Source organism: Ailuropoda melanoleuca, chromosome 7 (genome assembly GCF_002007445.2).
Source record: "Ailuropoda melanoleuca isolate Jingjing chromosome 7, ASM200744v2, whole genome shotgun sequence".
Classification (NCBI taxonomy): Eukaryota; Metazoa; Chordata; class Mammalia; order Carnivora; family Ursidae; genus Ailuropoda; species Ailuropoda melanoleuca.
In genome coordinates this window covers 43,223,606-43,243,872 of record NC_048224.1, presented here as the reverse complement: position 1 = coordinate 43,243,872, position 20,267 = coordinate 43,223,606, and the positions used below count along the sequence as shown (strand labels likewise).

The window sequence follows — 20,267 nt, the reverse complement described above, 5'->3', positions numbered from 1 at the left end:
TAACCTCTGCATTGCCCTGGCACTGTGTTACCCCGGGGTCCGTGTTCTATCCCCGGGAGATTGGAAGGTGGAAAACCCCACTCCAGTGGAGCATCCTGACTCACAAAGAGGAAATAGGCAAGAAAGTTCACAGAGAGAATAGACTCGTGTGATTACGAAGCAGGGTGCTATAGAGAGCGGCCTAGGAGTCCCAGCCTTATACCTCGGCTTTAGGAAACATTTACTGGACCAGTGACATCAAGGTTCATTGTTGGAGAGCAGAGTGATGTGAGGGTGGGTGGACTGGAAGAGAAGCTGGAGCTCAGAAGTGTCTTGGTGCCATCTTTGTCCTTGGACCAACCCAAGCCTTGTAGAGATTTTTCTGGAAGAAGGAGCAGTTGTGTCTTCCATGTCGAGGTGAACGTAGCACAAGGAGCCCTCCACCAGGAGCTGAATGAACTGCCAGCTCCATCACTCTGCCACTGTGTGTCTGTCCTTGATTCAAACATCTCTCCCCACCCTTCCTGCAAACATCAAATTCTCTGAATGTAAAATGTGGGCAATAAACCCTGCTTTGTCTTGCTTTCAAGGTTATTTGTGGAATAAGCTTTGCAAAGTGTAAATTGATAGGAGTCAGGGGTGTGTTCATTTGTTTGCTTTAATCATGAAAATGAAAATAAAATGCAGAAAGTATGGAGACGGTACCATAAGCCGCCATGTGCCCACCATACAGGATTAATACCTGCCAGGGCTCTTTCACACTTGCTTCAGGGCTCACTCTTCTATCCTAAAGAAATTAAAATTGAAGATGCACTTGAAGATTACCCTTTCCCCGTCATCAGCCTGATTCTGCTCCCCCTTCTTTCTAAAGACACAGCCACTGTCCTGAATCTGGATCAGCCTAGCCCACAGAGCAAAGTGAGGTTATGTTTATTTGTTTGCTTGCTTTTTTTGCTCTTTAATTCCCACTGGCGTCCCTAGTTTCCTACGTTAGCAAATTGAAAGTGTAGCTGCTTCCAGCTAACGCAGTTTTTGTTATTTCTTACTTATTAATCATATTAATTTCTGTAACAACCGTATATTCAAAAACCAAGGCACAGAAAGTCTCACTGGGTCTTATCTCTCCTGGGAAACTCCCCCCCCCTTTTATGTCAATACCTATAAGAAAATAAATAAATATTTTAATAATGTATCCTTCTAATCTCGTGCTTACGCAAAGCCTTACGTCTCTGAGTGCTTGTCCAGCCGTGGCGAGGTCTTATCAGGCCCGGATGCCCCCACCGTGCCTGCCAGCCCGTTGCCCTTACTCTGGTAGCTCAAGGTTTCTAAGGCCGATGTGTCCAGTCGACCAAAAAGGCTTATCTTCATGGGGCAAAGGGAGCCGGATGGTGGCTGGGATTCTGAGATATTAGACAAAGGCTCCTTGAGGTCGCCCGAGTCTGCAGCAGGATCAGACCCACTGGCTGGAACAAAGAGGGACATCGTGTTGGGGAGTGCGCGACCCTGGTGGTGGAGCCAGACAGCCGTGGGTTTGAATGCAGACCTATCCTCTGCTGTATCTGGGGCACACAACCTTCCAGAGGAAAACACCCCCCACCCCCCCACGCCCCGCCGAGCCTGGTGCTGCAGTGTGCATGTAGGGGAGGTTGAAGCACATTCTTTGCAGAAATCCTTTCTCAGGAAAATGGGGATCAGTCATGTCGTACCTCCAGTGCTTGACACTACTCACCAGCCATTGTGGCTGCTGGGAAGAAGGGGTAAGTTGGGCCGTGTGGGCAAGCAGAGAGCAGGGCAGTGTGGCCCAGAGAGCAAGCATCAGTGGAGTGAGAGGAGGAAAAAATAAAATCAAAACAGAGCAAAAATCTAGTGTAAAGGCTGTGTGGGGACCTCGCTGGCAGGTCATGCTAAGTAGAATGGAGGCAGGATGACACCTTTGGGAAAGGGCACCCCGCTCTCAGCCGTGTTCTCAGTTTTCACTGTGCTAACTCTGCTAAGCGTCTATAGAGAGTCCTGCCTTGGAGGCAGGGGGACCGGGTTCAGATCTTGGATTTGCTTTGAACTTACTGTGTGACCTAGGACAAGTTGATTGCTCTCTCTGAGCCTTAGTTAAACAAAAGGGATAAATAAGCTACTTGTCAATATTGTGTCCTGGTGCTAACTATTTCTCAGCCTGTAAGAACGCTCTGAGTGCTCTGTGGAACTCAGGACTGACATAAGCAAGGCTTCCCTCGGGGCCTTCTGGGCAGCCGCTTGCAGCCCTTCCGCTTACCACCTCTGCTGGGAGTTCTACTGAGATACTACGCGTCCAAGTCTAGTGTGCTTTCGTCATCTTTGACCTGTTTCTTGGCAGCCTGGCTTGGAGAACTGATCTTTAAGCCGTGATGTTCACACCACTTAACTTTACCCTCTGTTGCTTGGCATTCCCAGACTGCTGAAGGGAATAGCTCCCATCTCTCCCCTAAGGGAGGACTTTGCCAAACCCCTTACACCTTCTCTGACCAGTTCTACTGGCGCCTTTCTGTCCTGTCTTGTTCATCATTGGTTTATGGGGGCATGTTTTATCTGTTCGAGTAGGATTATAAGTACCTTTTGGATTAAGACTAAAGTGTTGTTAACTCCTGGTGGGCATACTGTGTAATACAGAGAATGCAGACTGGGGTAGGTCAGCTCTGGGTTTGAACCCTGCTCTGGAATGTACTCCCTGGGTGACTCAGCCATTTCCTTTTATCCCTGAGACTTTGTTTCTTCATCTGCACACATAGATAAATATAGATAACACAATCTACTTAAGATATTGTAAGGAGTAAATTAGATAACATAGAGTCAAGGATTGGCAAAGATGATGTGTACGTATGAGATGTATGTGTGTGTCAGGTAAATTGGGAGCCCCTTGATGGGCACAGACCATGACTTTATATTTCTTTTTGATTTCTTTTTACATAGTGTCCCCTGGTGCATAAGGTTGCTGGGCTGCATCTGCTTTTATAATAGCTACAGCCAAGTCACCTGGGTGCACACAGGTCTCTAGAAATACTGTAAAGTGAGCGAACAGCTGTTTAAATAGCCACAAAGGGACTAGCCTTCCTGTCTTTGAGTTTCTGAACACTGTAATGCCTTCTCCTCCTCATTCTCCACCTCCTCCTTCCCCTAGCTTTCCAATGCTGAGTGTAGGAGAAAGGATCCACCCTTACCCTCTGCAATGCACATGCAATGTCTCACATTCTACTCACACTACACACACACACAGTCTACACAACACACACACACGCAAGCATGAACACTTACATATACTCATAGGTGCACAACCACGTAGTCAGTAAACCTTTATTGAAGTCCTACCAGGTGACCTAGCTCTATTTTTGGCACTGGGGATATATCAGTGAATAAAACAGACTAAATCCTTGTTTTTGTGAATTTTATATTCAAGCGGAGTGACAAAATCAATGAATATAACAAACAAGGAAAGTATATATTACAAGATTGTAAATCCTATGAAGAAAAAAAATAGAGCTGGGTAAATGGTATTCTAATATACTTCTAGGTATAGCAGTTTGGATGTAGTTGAAATTTAAAAGGGAACCTCATGGAGACGGGGGCATTGGCACAAAGACTTGAAGGAGGTGAGAGAAGGAAGAGAGGAGAGAACATCCCAGGCAGAGAGAGGGGCCAGTGCAGGTTGTTGGGAATATGCCAGAGGTTCAAGGTGAAGCTGCATTGGATCGAAAGTAGTTATTTTTGTTTATCAGATACATAGGAAATGCAGATGACGATCATTAAAAATAGGAATTCTAACTATGGATTGAATTGTTAATATCTGTCAAGAATTGAGGTAAGGGAATCTTACCTACTCTGAGGACTCCTCCTGATAACCTGGTGAGGCAGGTGCAACCATGTTTATTTTATTGACAAGGAAACCGAGGCTGGAGGAAGTAAAGGACTTCAGTATCACATAGCCTGTAAGCAGCAGCACGACTCTCCCCACTTCCAAGTCCATGTCCCTAAGTTCCGCATCACACTGAGGTTTTGAGCAGTTCTGCTGCAGTCCACAGATGCCCCCACAAATAAACCAGAGCCTTAACTCTTTGCGTAAGGTTTCACTGAAGGTCCTCTGTGTCCCCTTTCTGCGTGTATGAGCAAATATGGGACAGGGGGTGCTTGCTCAAAACTCAGAGATCAGAAAGCTATGGATATTAGAGGCCCAGGCCCCAATTTCTTGCCATGGCCACCTTTATGGATGCAGAATTCTTCTAGATTGACACCATTGCTTTTGTTTGTTTATAGAGCTTTATTTATTTATTTATTTTGAGATCTAATTCACAGACCATGAAATTCACCCTTTTTAAAATAGACAATTCAGTGAATTTTAGGATATTCAGAACGTTGTACGATCATCACAACTAATTCCAGAACATTTTAATTGGTTGGAAGGGAAACTCCATATCCATTTGCAGTCTCTCCCATTGTCCCCTCCTCCCAGTCTTGGCCACCACTAATCTCCTTTCTGTCTCTAGGAATTTGCCTGTTGTGGACATTTCATAGAAATGGAATCATACAAAATATGGCCTTTCTGTCTGAATTCTTTCGCTTTGCATAATTTTTTCAAGGTTCAGTGATACTGTAATGTGAATAAGGACTTCGTTTCTTTTTATGGTTGAATAATATTCAGTTGTATAGATATTTTGTATATTCTTCAGTTGGTAGACATTTGAATTGTTTTCTACTTGTTGGCTGTTAAGAATAATACAGTGATGAATTTTTTTTTTTTTTATGGACATGTTTTCTGTTCTCTTGGGTATATACCTAGGGATAGAAATGCTAGGTCATATGTTGGCTCTGTGTTTAACTTTGAGAGGAACTGTCAAGATGTTTTCTGGTACGGCCACACTATTTTATAGTCCCATTAGCAATGTATAAGGGTTCCAATTTCTCCCATCTTTGCCAACTGCTTGTTACATTTTTGTCTTTGTTGTTATAGCCATCTTCATGGGTAAGAGGCAGTGTCCTGTTATGGTTTTGATTTGCATTTCCCTAATGATTAATGATGTGAGCATATTTTCATGTGTTTATTGGTCATTTGTCTATCTTCTCTGAGAAAAAATAGATTCAGATTTTTTGTCCATTTTTTAATTGTGCTATTTGTCTTTTCTGTTGAGTTGCAATGGTTTTTTATATATTCTGAATATTAGTCTTGTATCAGATATATGATTTACAAATATTTTCTCCTGTTTTGTGGATTTCTTTTCATTTTCTTAAGATCATCCTTCAGAACACAAAAGGTTTTAATTTTGATGAAATCCAATTTATCTTTTCTTTTTCTTTGGTTGTACTTTCTGGGTCATATCTAAGAAATCATCATCTTCTCTAAGGTCATGAAGATTTGCTCCTTTATTTTTTTCTAAGAGTTTTTTAGTTTTTGATTTTATGGTTAGGTCTTTGGTCCATTTTGAGGTTTTACATATAGGTGTATACACACACACACACACATATGTATTTTAATATATAAAAATAAATATATATAAATATATTTTAATATATAAAAATAAATATATGGTGTGAGATAGGGGTCTAATTCCATTCCTTTGCATATGGCTACCCAATTATCCCAGCATCATTAGCATCATTGTTAAAGATGACTATTCCTTCACTCTTGTTGATAATCAATTGACCATAAATGTATAAGTTTATTTCTGGACTCTCAGTTTTACTCCATTGATATATATCTATTTTTATACTAGTACCAGACAGTCTTGATTACTGTAATTTTGTTGTAAATTTTGAAATAGGGATGTGGGATTCTTCCAGCTTTGTTTTCTTTTTCAGGATTATTTTGGCTATTTTGGGTACCTTACATTTCCCTACCATTCATTTCCATATGAATTTTAGGAGTAGCTGGTCATTTTCTGCAAAAAATCAACTGGGATTTTTATGGAGATTGTGTTGGACCTGGGATAAATTTGGGAGTATTTCCATCGTAATAATGTTAAATCTTCTAATCCATGAGCACAACATACCTTTCCTTTTATTTAGGTCTTCTTTTATTTCTTTCTATGATGTTTTGTAGTTTTCAGTGTATAAGTCTTTCATGCCTTTTGTTAATAAACATATTCCTGTTTTACTTTTTTGTTGCTTCTATAAATGGAATCGTTTCTTAATTTCATTTCCTTAGTATTCATTAATAGTGTATAAAAATATAATTTATTCTTGTATATTAAGCGTTTCACTTGTAACCTTACTGAACTTGTTTTTTTTTCCCTTAGATCTTCGTGTGTGTGTGTGTGTGTGTGTGTGTGTGTATTCCTTTGTTTTTCTATATACAAGATCATGTCATCTGCAAACAGAGATAGTTTTATACTTTACTATCTGGGTGACTTTTATTTTTTCTTGCCTAAATACCCTGTCTATAACCTTCAATATAATGCTGAATAGAAATAGTAAAAGTCAACTTCCTTGTCTTGCTTCTAGACCTTGGGGGAAATTTTTCAGTCTTTACCATTAAGTAGGATGTTCGCTGTGGGTTTTCCACAGATGCCCTTTATCAGGTTGGAGTAATTATCTTCTATTTGTAGTTTAAATGTTTTTATTATGAATGGTTGTCGAGTTTTTGAAAGCTTTTTCTGTATCTATTGAGATGATCATGTAATTTTTGTCCTTTATTCTGTTAATATGATGTGTTATATTAGTTGATTTTCATATGCTGAATCAGTCTTGCTTTCATGGGTTAAATCTCTCTTGGTCATGGTGTATAATCCTTCTTATATGTTACTGGATTTGATTACTATTTTGTCGTATCTGTATTTATAAGGGATGCCGGATTGTAGTTTTCCTTCCTATGGTGACTTTGTCTGGTTTTGGTATCAGAATAATACTGGGTTCATATAATGAGTTGGCTGTGTTCCCTCCTCTTTTATATTTTTGGAAGAGTTTATATAGGACTGGTGTTAATTGATGTTAACATTTGGTAGAATTCAACAGCGAAGACATCTAGTAACACATTGTAGGAAAAGAAAACAAGTCCATGAGGAAGGACTTCACCCAAGGTCACAGTGTTGACTGGGGCAAAGTAAGGGCAGCCCAGAGTTCAGACCTCGCTCAGTTAGTAGCTCACTGTGTGCATTTTCTCAAATTCTCATACTATTAAAAGCAGATATTGTTAAAGAAGGTGTGGTATATATGCACAATGGACTATTACTCAGCAGTAAAAAAAAAAAAGTGAAATCTTGCCTTTTGCAACAACATAGATCTAGAGAGTACAGTGCTAAGCCAAATAAGTCAGAGAAAGACAAATATTGTATGATTTCACTCATATGTGAAATTTAAGAAACAAAACAAATGAACAAAGGGGGGGGGAAAGAGACCAAAAAACAGACTCTCAATTATAGAGGACAAACAGATGATTACCAGAGGGAAGGAAGGTGATGGGAGATGGGTAAAATAGATGAAGTGGATTAAGGGTACACTTATCTTGATGAGCACTGAGTAATGTATAAAATTGTTGAATCACTATATTGTACACCTGAAACTAATATAATATTGTAACTATACTGGATTTAAAATTTTAAAAATAAATAGATAAACTGCAGTTGATTAACAAGAGTGATCAATTCCATGAAGAAGAAGGAAAAAAGCAGGTATTGTTTATTTGTTTTTCTTAGCACCGTTTTTAAGATTAAATTATTGAAGTGTATTATGTTAGGTATACAACGTAGTGATTCCATGATTCTGTACACTACGAAGTGCTCACCATGGAAAGTGTAGTCACTACCTGTCACCATGCAACACCATTACAATATTATTGACTGTATTTCCCATGCTGTAATTTTCATCTTCATCACTTACTTATTTTATGACTAGAACTTTGTCCCTCTTAATCCCCTTCACCTATTTTTTGCCCATCTCCCCACACCCCTCCCATCGGGCAACTACCAGTTTGTTCTCTATACTTAGGAGTCTGTTTCTGTTGGTTGGTTGGTTTGGTTTTTGCCTTTCTTTGTCAGATTTATTTTGCTTAGCATAATATCCTCTAGGTTCATCCACGTTGTCACAAATGGCAAGATTTCATTCTTTTTATGGCCAAGTAATATTCCATTGCATATATACACCACATCTTTATCCATTCATTATCAGGAGACACTTAGATGGCTTCCATGTCTTGGTTATTGTAAGTAATGCTGCAATAAACATAGGGGTATATATATCCTTTTGTATTAGTGCTTTCATTTTCCTTGAGTAAATATTCAGAAATGCAATTACTGGATCATACGGTAGTTCTATTTTTAATTTTTTGAGGAACCTCCATACTGTTTTCCACAGTGTCTGTACCAGTTGGCATTCCCATCAGCAGTGCACAAGGGTTCCTTTTTCTCCACATCCTCATCAACACTTGTTATTCCATGTCTTTTTGATACTAACCATTCCGACTGATGTGAAGTGATATTTCATTGTGGTTTTGATTTACATTTCTTTGATGAAGAGTGATGTTGAACATCTTTTCATGTGTCTGTTGGCCATCTGTATGTCTTCTTTGGAAAAATGTCTATTCAGGTCCTCTGCCCGTTTTTTAATCTGATTGTTTTCTTGGTGTTGAGTTGTTTGAGTTCTTGATATTTTGGATATTAACCTCTTATTGGATGTGTCATTTGCAAATATCTTCTCCCATTCAGTAAGTTGCTTTTTCATTTTGTTGATGATAGTTTTTTTTTTTCCCACTGTGCAGAAGCTTTTCAGTTTGATGTAATCCCAGTTGTTTATTTGTATTAATATTTGCCTGGGGAGAGAAAGCAGATATCTGATGAGGAAAATGAGGCTCAGAGACATGGTGTAATTTGCCTACACACCCAGTGACTGAGCTGGAGTTCTAACCAAACCTTATGAAAACCGGTGGTCTGATTACCATAATACCCTCCAGGAGGATTGCCTTTGCCCAGGGGTTTGATTTCAAGAAGCCTTGTTTCCATTTTATTCCATTTGAGTATCATAAATAAGCAAGACAAACAAGATAATATTTATTGCACCAAGCACTGTTCTAGGTGATTGCTTGTTATTTAATTCTTACAACAATCTTGTGAGGCAGATATTGTTAACTCCATTTTACTGATACGGAAACCAAGGCTCTTAACCAATGGAAATAGGAACAGGAAAAAGAGCTATGATACAAACTGAGTCCTTCAGATTCCCAAGTGCAGAGCTTGGTCCTTCTGCCCTCACCCGTTCCTCCAACCTGTGGGAAAATGCTGTTCATGCATCAGGTGGAAACTGAGCTCAACTTAAGTAGTTAAGAACCATCCTGCCTATAATGTTTCCTGTCTTAATGTCCAAGGGTAAATCCAAGTTGGGGGCCTCTGCTTGGCCTCCTCTCTTTTGAGCTTGACTTTGGCAAAATGCAATTTCAAAAGGCACCAAGGACGAAGAGAAAGACTTCAGGGTCAGACACGGGAAGAGGAGTATTGTCAGTGTTGAAAGGGAATGACGGTTAAGAAGTTGTGGTCCGTATATACAATGGAATATTACTCAGCTATCAGAAAGAACGAATTCTCAACATTTGCTGCAACATGGACGGCACTGGAGGAGATAATGCTAAGTGAAATAAGTCAAGCAGAGAAAGACAATTATCATATGGTTTCACTCATCTATGGAACATAAGAACTAGGATGATCGGTAGGGGAAGAAAGGGATAAAGAAAGGGGGGGTAATCAGAAGGGGGAATGAAGCATGAGAGACTATGGATTCTGAGAAACAAACTGAGGGCTTCAGAGGTGAGGGGGGTGGGGGAATGGGATAGACTGGTGATGGGTAGTAAGGAGGGCACGTATTGCGTGGTGCACTGGGTGTGATACGCAACCAATGAATCATCGAACTTTACATTGGAAACCGGGATGTACTGTATGGTGACTAACATAATGTAATGAAAAAACATTAAAAAAAATAAAAGGGAATGATGGGTATTAGTGTTGCTGTACTAAGAACTCTTCCTTGTCAAAAGTTGGGAACATGGAGTTCATCCTCCTAACTCTAACCTCCTCCAAACTGTGACTCAAGACCCAGTTGGGACCAATGAATAACTACCAATTCTGTCTATTTGGAAATAGCACTGAACTTTGAGTTGGGAGATGTACGCTGGGGCCTGGCTGAACTATCTGTGCAACCTTAGAAAAGTCAATTCAAATTTCCATGGCTTATTTGCCTCCTTGTAAAATTGATTTAATAATACACACCCCTTAGGCCGTTTTAAAGAGAATAGAAGACAACTGTGTAAAAGCCCCCAACACAGTGTCTGACACAGAGTGAGTGCCCAGGAAATGTGTGCGATCTCTAAGGCACTTTCACATCCATAATGAACTTTTGGTCCTCACGGTGTCCCTGTGGGGCAATAGTATCCAAGCTACAGAGAGGTCAAATAATCTGACCTAAACCACATAGCTAGTTAAAGACAAGGTTAAACCTCCAAAACATGCCCTCTGTCTCTCAATGCAACATATTTCTAAGTTATACTTTCCTCCAAAAAAATTCCTATAACTGAAGTCATTTAAAAATTATTGTTTTTATCTGGATATTAGAGAGGCTGTCCAGTATATAATAAAGATATAGGAAAAAGGCCACAATTTGCTTTAAAGATCCCAAGAATATAAATTGAAAGGGAATAATAAGGCATCCCATGCTTAATTCATTCCTTGATTTGAAACCATAAAATTAGTCTGTGTCTGCTCTGCCCTAAAACAACCTGTTAAAAGATGAACATCCTCCAATTAAGAGCAGTGGTCAGTCTGTGTGTTATCATGTAGGCCACTCACTGAAAAAAGAGGAGAAGGAGAAGGGGAGGGACAGGAAAGGGAAGAGACAGACAAGAAGAAGAAAATGAAGAGGGACAAGAGCAACTGCTAAAGCCAAGCCGAGTGCCATCCTGAATTTTCCTTTCGAGAGAGGTCAGGTTATACTTGATTGGTGAATGCATGAGCTCAAGTGGACCATTTACCTAGTTTTGTATGTTAAAATCCTTTGGCATGTTCACTCCTCTAAGGCTCTCAGGGTGTGGAGTATAAGGATTGTCACCCTTTTGTGTTCTTCATAGGTGGTTGGCATTCCTTGTAGGTTGCAGCTGACAAGGAATCCAGACAGTCCTCGAATGCATATCCAAAGCTTAGTCCATTGTTTAAGGAAGGAAGAAGGAACACACCTGAAGGAAACGTAAAGATAAGAATAAATTTTTATTGTAGTGCCCCTAGCACTGCATCCCATTGCTTACTCACTTGACCCCATCTCCCTGCTCTGCTGTGAGTTCCTGGAAAGCAAGGACCACACTCTTCTCTCCGTAAGTGTTTCTGTCCTGCTTAGCAGAGTGCTCAGCACCTAACAGGTGCCCCACTAATGCCAGGCGCACAGTGGGCAGAGCAGCTGTGATAATCATCCATTCCTCAGTCAGATACTGGAGATACGCTCAACAACCTTTAATTTTAAGTCAATTTATGTGTATCTCATTTTAAATGTCATTACTGTAGTCATTCATTTCTGAGTCCCTGTGGTGTTGGCACTATGACATTTACAGTTACGTTCACATACCGGTGAATTGGGGGGGCTTTGACAGGCAGAGCAGTGGGTGTCTGGTGCTTATTCTAGATTGTTGTTGCCTCTGCTGAGTTTAGCACCAGCACTGGTTCCAGACTTGGCCTTCCCCCAGAGCTCTCTCTGCTGGCTTCCCCCCACTCCCCTGATTCTTTACCTGTTAGCTCATGCAGCTGGAGGAGTTGAAGTGAGGGCAAGTGGAGGAGCTGTTGTTTGGAGTATAACCACAGACTGCCTCACCTTTGTCCCAGGCGCAGCCTCCCAATCATGCCTCAGACCGGGGTTGTTTTGAAAGTAGAAACCAGCACTGGAGTCCTTAATACCACGATGGTCTCTCCGTGCTGGGCAATGGAATTAAATATTTATGTTGGCAGAGAGCACGAGTTGTCCGCCCAAGTTGGGAGGATAAAAAGGTTGGTTTTTGGTGCTGGGGAGTAGGTGGGCTGCATGTAGAACAGAGCAGGGACCCACAGCAGCCCCTCGCTGTTCATTCTCAAGTCTTACTTTGATAGTCCTGATGGCCAGCGCCCAGCTGGGGAAAACTTTGGGCATCTGAATTCCGTCAGCCCGTTCACACCAGTGCCCTCATTTCACAGGCTGGGAAACTGAGAGCAGAGCCCAGTGGAACTTGCCCAGGGCCATCACCCTGCTTATTCAGTGTCGGAACCCAAACCAGTGTCCAGATCTTCAGCAAGCAGTCATGACGTAAGACCTGAAGTCAAGAGAGCTGTGTGACCTTGGATAGGTCACCTGAACTCACTGAGCCTATCTGTAAGACAAGAATGATTTCTAATCCTGGGAAATAATGCAGACAAATGATTTTATGTTAAGTACTGGCAAAACTTTAGCTCAGGGGTCCGCAAACTTCTCTCTAGAGGTCCAGATTGTGAATATTTTAGGCTCTGTGAGTCATATGGTCTGTGTTGCAGCTACTCAGCTGTGCCACTGTAGTGTGAAAGCTTCCACAGAAAATACATCTTTAAGAAAATGAGTGTGGCTGTGCTCCATTAAAACCTTATTTACAGAAACATGCGGCAGGCTGGATTTGGCCATGGGCCGTGGTTTGCTGACCCTGGCTGTAGATGCTTGGAAGTTGTTGGAGTTACTGTTGATGACGTAATAAATGACCTCAAAATTGAGTGGCTTCAAACAAACTGTTTGATTACGCTAACGGATTCTGTGGGTCAGGCACCGAGACAGGGCACAAGGGACTCGGCTGTCTTTCCTTCATGAAGTCTGGAGTATGAGCTGCGGGATGAGTGACATGACCGCTTGGGCTGACATTACCTGAAGGTTCCTTTACTTTCCCAGCTGGGGCCTGGGCCTGGGCCTGGATGACCCGAACACCAGGACTGCTGACGTGCCTGCTGTAACCTCTCCCTCCGTGTGGCCCGGCTTCCTCACCCTAAGGTGGCCTCGGCATAGCTGTATGTCTTGCATGGAGGCTCAGGGCTCCGAGCAAGTATGTTTCAGCGAGCAAGGTAGATGTCGCCAAGCGTTTCATGGTCCAGACTCAAAAGTCGCACGGCATCCCTTCTGCTGTGCTCTATTGGTCAAAACATTCCCGAAGCCACCAGCATTCAAAGTGAAAGGACATAGAACCCCCACATCTCAATGAGAGCGATGCTAAAGAATTGGGGGAGGGGGCTCACTTTTAAATCCATTGTAGAATAGAGAAAAAATTTAAACACACACATCGAATAGTGGTGAACGCTTACTTAGCACTTCCCGTGTGCCACGCAGTACTTTATTCCTTCAACGTCCCTTTGAAGGAGGTAATATTATCATCCACACTTTATTTTATTCTTATTTTCACCCACGTTTTAAAGACAAGATACACTAAAGAACAGAGAGGTTAATTAACTTGCCCAAGGTCAAAAAAAGTAGGTGTACAACCAACATTTGAACTCAAGTAGTCAGGCTCTTAGATTTGCTCCAACCATGACACACCCTGCTTCCTTTTGATCACAGAAATGAGAATGATCTTTCTGCGACTAAAGCAGAGACGGATTAAGAACCCAAGTCTTTGGACTGCCTGGTGTCTAGCTAGTCTTCCTGCCGATAATTGCTTAAAAACATTATTGCACACCTACTCTGGGTCCAAACTGTTCTGTGCATTTTGGGTAGTCTGAGGGAAGAGGTATGACACTCGATTTCATTCATAAGAAACCTAAAATGTGGGCGAGGGGATTGAATTCTGATTTAATTCTCACAACCCCATGAGATGGAACCTCTGTCCCATTTTACAGATAGAGACCAAGGCCCATGGTTAAGTCACTATTTGCCCAGTAGTTGATAGAGTCTAGCTAGATTCAAAGCCAGAGCAGTTCAATATGCAATCCCATGCTCTTTGCCATTGACTGCAACGGAGAAAGATCTAGAATGAATAATACCAACTCTTTCAGAGGGAAAAACAAAACAAAACAAAACTTCAGTCCCTAACATGTCAGATCTGGCCTATCCTTAGAAATGATACTGGTTTAGTTTCCTCACTGTGGAGATGGGAGACTGAGACCCAGAGAAGGGCAGGTAGGTATCCCTGGTGATCCAGCTGTTCAGATGAAGAGCCAGAGCTGGGACTCCGTGTTTTTCCCACCACACTGACTGCTACATTGTGCTGGGAATGGCAGGGAGGGGAGTGATGGTAGGTTGGGTGTCGGGCAGTGGGGTGGGGGTGGAGGGGGTTTAAACTAACGGGAAGTTGTTTGCCAAAGCTGTGTGGGGGGAAGGAGCATTTTACAAGACCAGGGCCTCTGGCCTGGAAACATCTGTTTCCCTTCAAATCAGCAAGGAGACTTTTGCCTCCCCAGAATGCCTAAATCATGTGGCGGCTGGGGAAGAGCAGGCGTTGGCCTGGAGACTTCAAACGCATTCTCCCGTACTCTCAGGGACCTGGTCCTGATGTGGGCCTCTGGGGCTCTATCCCTGCTCTTACCCCCTGTCAGATCCGTGAGAAGCTCTCACCGCCAATTAACTTCTCAGTTTCATTCTCTCACCCCTGCTGCGAGGGGGTCTGGGGGTCTTGGATGGGACCAACAACAGCTTCCTCTCCACCTACTCTCCTCTGATTTCCACTAGGACAACTTATTCTGTATGTCTGCGGGAAAGGGGGGGTCAAAGCCTTGTGCAGTGTCATGATAACAATACTATTGATAATAATACCCGTGACTGTCTCTCACTGAGTCTTAGCCCATGCCAGGCATCATAGCAAGCACTTACCCACACCTCTCTTTATTCTAACAACTACCCTATACAGTGGGTTTTAAAATCATGATTCCTATTTTACAGGTGAGTAAAAAGGCCTCACACAGTCAATAAATGGGGAGCCAGAATTTAAAACCAAATTGCCTGATTCCAGGTTCATGCTTTTAGCCATTCTGTCATTCCACCTCTTATAATGACCTTTCAGCCAAATCCCTTTTTGTTCATTTCACAGAAGGGGAAGCAGATTTCCAGACAAAGGGACTACTTCATAGTCGATTGAGTCATTCATTCAGTCTGTCATTCATTCTGGAAAGTATTTGCCGAGGATTGCATGATTTAGGTGTCTGAGCACCAGATGTAGATGGGTGGATAGAGATGGGCAGAGCCAGACTCTGGTCCTGAAGATACATACTCACAGGGGTGAGAGAGAAGTGTATGAGCAGTAACCCAGTCATGCAGCATTTGTGGTCACAGGGCACCGTGGGTGGAGAAGGGTTTACTGGAGGAGACGAAGTTTGACTGATGCTCCAAGGACAAGGTGGGAAGGGTCAAGTGGAGAAAGGGAGGGATGAGCCAGACGGCGGGTGTAGCTTGTGCAAAGGCCAAGAGATAGAATCCATGTCTGGAACTGTTAGCAGTTGGATATGGTTCTACCATAAAACAGAATAGGAAGCAAAGACTGGTAAACCAGGCTGGGTGTGTGGCCAGCGTTGATTTGAGGTTCAGTGACACAGTACTGTCAAACAAGTGAAGATCAAGGAGCTGCATTGGAAGCCTATAGTAGGGAGTTTAGATTTAGTCCTGAGGGTGATGAAGAAACATTGAAAAAGACTTTGCATTTGTGTCGTCAATCCCAAGGCACTTCCCCCCACATTGAAATTGCAGTACACTGAAGCCTTATTGCCAAGATCTCACAGGCCACAGTCTGTGAAAAATCTGGGACATGAACTCAGTTGTGTTTTTTTTTTAATTGAAGTATAGTTGACATACTACATTACGTTAGTTTTAGAGGTACGACATAGTGATTTGGTAACTTTCTACATTATGCTGTGCTCACCACAGCTGTAGCTACCGTCTGTCACCATGCAAGGGCATTATGATACCATCGACTACATTCCCACCCTTTCCTCCGCCTGTCCTAGTCATAACTGGAAGGCTGTACCTCCTACTTCCCGTCACCCATTTTGCTTATTCCTTACACCCCACCCCCCTGACAACCACCAGTTTGTTCTATGTACTTATGGGTGTTTCTGTTTGTTTGTTTTGTTTGTTTGAGGCAACTTGGCCGGTGTTCTTTCCCCTAAAACAAAGTTGGAGGAAGAAATAGCAAGGGTTTGAGCCTGGAGCTTCAGGTTCCTAAAGAGCCCATCCTGCTACATCCTTGAAACCACCTCTTTTGTAATAAAAGTATCCGATAGGTGCAGTGGGACCTAAATCAACCAGTTGTACCAGAAGCTGGGTAGTGTATAGAAGGAGCCCCAGGGGGAAGAGTCAGAAAAGCTACTGTCTACTCTGAATTTATGAAGACTCTTTCCTCTCTGGGCCTCCATTTCCCCACCTGTAAATACAGATATGGAGTTTGGCGCTGGCTCGGGGGTTCAGTTCAAATTATCAGTGGATCTCAGCCTGCTTCAGTGGGCAAAGAGAAGACGGAAGAACTGAGCAGAAGGTAGCTAGCACCCTTCTTAAATGCCCTGAGGAACACTGAGGTCTGCCTGTGCCCTCTCTCAGTCTCTCTCTGTCCCCAGTTTCCACTCTGTGCTATGGGTGTGTCCCTATGTCTGCTTCTCAGTCTCCGCCCACCCCAGCTTCTCCACATTAGGGGCCGCCACTTTCTTCCCCTCACAAAGACCTCCTCCAAGCCCTCCCTGGTCCCCTAAACAACTTTCAGATGTGTCCCTGGGACAGTTCTACAATTACAGCTGAGACGGGCAGAAAGCGCTTGGCCTTATGACTTTTGACCCAAGCCTGTGAGGTTGACATCTTCCTCTTTTTCCACTCCTCAGTGCCCGCCAGCAGGGTGGCCTGAGGCCTCCTCCATCCCGAGGCCTCCACTGACACGTTTGGTTACTCTAATAATACAAATAGAAGCTACCTTTTAGGGAGCAAAGATGGAGCCAGGCCTGTTGCATGATTGAAGCGTGGGTCTTGGTCCCAAACTTTGAGAAATGGGTAATTCCGCCCTTATGACAGAGACCAAGGCCCAGAAGATACTTAGCCAGCAGCTGGGGAAAGCAAGATTTCCACCCAGGTTTTATAACTTGAAAGTCTAAGGCTGCTTCTTTCCCAGCATGCTTTTATTCATGCTGCTTGGCTGAGCAGCGAAGCAGAGAGGTGACCCTCTTGGTGGAGGACATGTATTGCAGAAGTACCATGAAAACATAAGTAGCCAATGGGAAAGTAGTGTTTAAAAAATTTTCCAGCTCCTCATGTTTTGAGGCTAACTCACATATTCCATTCACTACATCCTTCCATGTTTCTCTCAGTTGAAATGCATCTCCTCTTCTCCAAGAAAGCATTTTTTAAATGTGTACTCTTGTACAAATAAGTGGTATTTACATGGTCTTTATAAAAATCTGCAGCTTACAAGCCATTTCTCATGTATCGCTCTATGTAATCTTTGAGACCGTCATGCATTATCTCTACAAGCATCCCCATTTTGTTGAGGTAGAAATGATTAAGAAATGAGGTGTGATATGCTCAGGTTCATTCATTTACTCAAATATTGCCTACTATATATAGCCAGTACTGGTAAATACCAGGAGATCGTTGTACTCAGGCCGCGAAGTATACGCCCTCTGAGAGCTGCAGGCTACGGTTTGAATCTTGCCTCTGCCACGTTCTCGATGGGTTGTTGTGAGGGTAGTAATACCCAGTACTGTCCTTACCTCCCTGCTCTGCCACTTGCTTTATTCTCACATCCTGGAGTTTCTTTGTGATCTTATTTCTAACCTCTCTGCAAGGCTTTTCAATCATAACTCACCCTGTGTAGCCTTAGAGATACCTGATGCAGAGAGATGAAGTAAGCACAGAGAAGTGAAGTGACTCAACCGAGGCCACAGACCAAGGGAGAAGAATAGAGTGTGAACCCCAGCCTGGCCATCTCCAAGACCAGGCTCCTTCCTCTGTCACCACTGCTTCTCTTGACCAAAACAGTACTGGATGTAGTAAGCACTGGAACTGAGCTCCACTCATAATGCTGAGATACAGCAGGAGGAGAGAGAATGCCCACATCACAGTACTATTCTTCTTACACCAAAGGCAGAAGCCAAAAACCCCAGAAAGCAGATGAATAGATTACCTTCCTTCTGAAGATGGGGCCAACATACCCCATGTTTAGGCCTCTTAAGACATACATTTCGGCATAGGCCCACACTTCCTTACCCTTGCCAGCACTCCAAGCCAGCTAATGAAAGACAAAAGGTGGAATTAGATTTGACGGTGTGGTTAAGTACATAATCTTTGGATTCAGGCAGACCAAAGTTCTGGTCCCCTGTTGCTACTTACTTAATATGTAATAATAGGTCAATTACTTGACCTCTTTGGAACCAGTGTCGTTACTGGTAAAATGCAACCATAGTATCCAGGTCATATAGTATATGAATAAAATAACTCCTGGCACACAGTTAACACTCAGAGGTATTTGTTAAGTGGATGAATGAAAGAACATATAAGTGAGTATGTCCAGCCATGCCAGACAGCATTAGGGTTCACTTGTGAAGTCCAGGATTCAGACTGCTCTATCCCCAAGTAGCTGTGCGACCATGGAAAGATAGAAAATCAAAGTCTCAGTTTCCTTCGTGGTGAAGTGCAGGTGATCATGACCCCTGCCTTCCACACTTGCCTACTTGTAAAATCAGAGAGTAAGTGCAAAGTGCTCGGCAGCCAATTGGTGCCCAATAAATGCTTTATGGTTTTTTCTCTAAATCTTTTCTCTCACAGCCTAAGCATCCCTGACTTCCTTGGCCACTGCTCCTGTACTGTGATTTTGTGTTCCACCTTCCAGGGCCTTTTCTAACGTCACAACCTGGTACCCTGTTTTCTTGCTGTGCTGCAGGTTCACTTTGTATGCTGTGGACACACGAGGGAGGCACTCGGAGCTCAGCACAGTGACACTGAGGACAGCCTGTCCGCTGGTGGATGACAACAAGGCAGAAGGTAGGTGGCCCATTTCTTCCCTTCCCAGGTCACTCCTGTATTTCCTCTGAGTTCTACACCCTGCAGTCACTAACTACTACCCCTTTCCTGCCTCATACACGTATTGGCACCGAGAGAAGAAAGGGAAGGGACTAAGGGTACAGGAGGAACATGGAGCTATTAGTCAAAGCCATGAAGAAAATTGAGATGGACCACCAATATCTTAGCCATCGGAAAGACTTGCTCCTCTTTCATCATGTTTGTCTATGTTCTGACATAGAGGCAAGGAGTGGTAGAGTCAGAGCCCCATGACTGTATCCTGCCCCTTAACCTAAGCTTTTTAGAGACTAATCACTTCTCTCCACTTCAGTCTGTGCTAGAGCTGGCATATCAGTGACAGCAGAGGACCACTTTACCACAAAGCCCATGGCAGATATCATTACCTCATCATAGCATGCATCCCCATCTAGCCTAGGGTGGCCTTAGACTCCTCAGCATAAAGCTACAGTCAGTGACTATCAGTGAGAGTTCGCATGCAGGATTAAACCTTTCTGCTGCTCCTGGCCCATGACGTTGTAAACATCAGGCAAAGTACCTAAAAAAATTAGAAGCAATCAAACAGATGCACCAGGTACTTAGTTCTTAGCCAACATGTAGATATAATTTCTATATCAGGACTGGCAAGAATGGGGTGACAGATCGTGAGTCCTGATGGCTCACTTCAAGTTGAGCGGATATTTTCTAAGAGCACTGGTATACAAGCAATGCAGAAGAGATACGCTCTTCACCTTTCAGAAATTCACATTCTAGTCTCTCTGGAGAGAGACTGACATTTCTACAAATGGCTTAATACTGAGCTCAATAATACATGCTTTGTGTGCTACCAGACAAGAGGAGATGGTCCCCCTATTGAGGAACTATCGTGTCTCCAATGTGAGGGGATTTGAGCTGGTTTCCTGGTCCTTCATCATCATCATCATCATCATCATCATCACATTAAAAAAAAAATGCATGTGGTTAAAAAAAAGACATAGAAATAAAAACCAGAGTGGAAATACTGCAAACTAAAATCTCCTCCTTCCCATGATTCTTCTAGAGGCAATCACTGTTAGCAATGACTTGGGGATGTACACAGTTCTTGATTAGCGTCTTCACAGATGAATGAATGGGCCTTCCATTCAAGGGAGCAACCCATGATGACTTTAAGTTACATCAGTTCCTAGGAATGACTGAAGGAGTAGAAATTGCCATGAATTGCCATGGTTTTTCTTTGAAAAATTTTTGAATGAAGACCTCTTAGACCTGGGGTGCTTGGGTGGTGCAGTTGTTGAGCGTCTGCCTTTGGCTCAGGGCATGATACCAGCGATCTGGGATCGAGCCCCACGTCAGGC

General features: G+C 42.9%; 1 protein-coding gene across 1 annotated transcript in view; it reads left to right on the top strand.

The window, feature by feature from the left end:
* Nucleotides 1-20,267, top strand: part of ASTN2 (astrotactin 2) — an 877,356-nt gene that overhangs the window by 842,222 nt on the left and 14,867 nt on the right. The window contains exon 20 of the mRNA XM_034664390.1: nucleotides 18,797-18,897. Within this exon, the coding sequence (XP_034520281.1) occupies nucleotides 18,797-18,897 (101 nt within the window). The remainder of the gene's footprint in view (nucleotides 1-18,796; nucleotides 18,898-20,267) is intronic.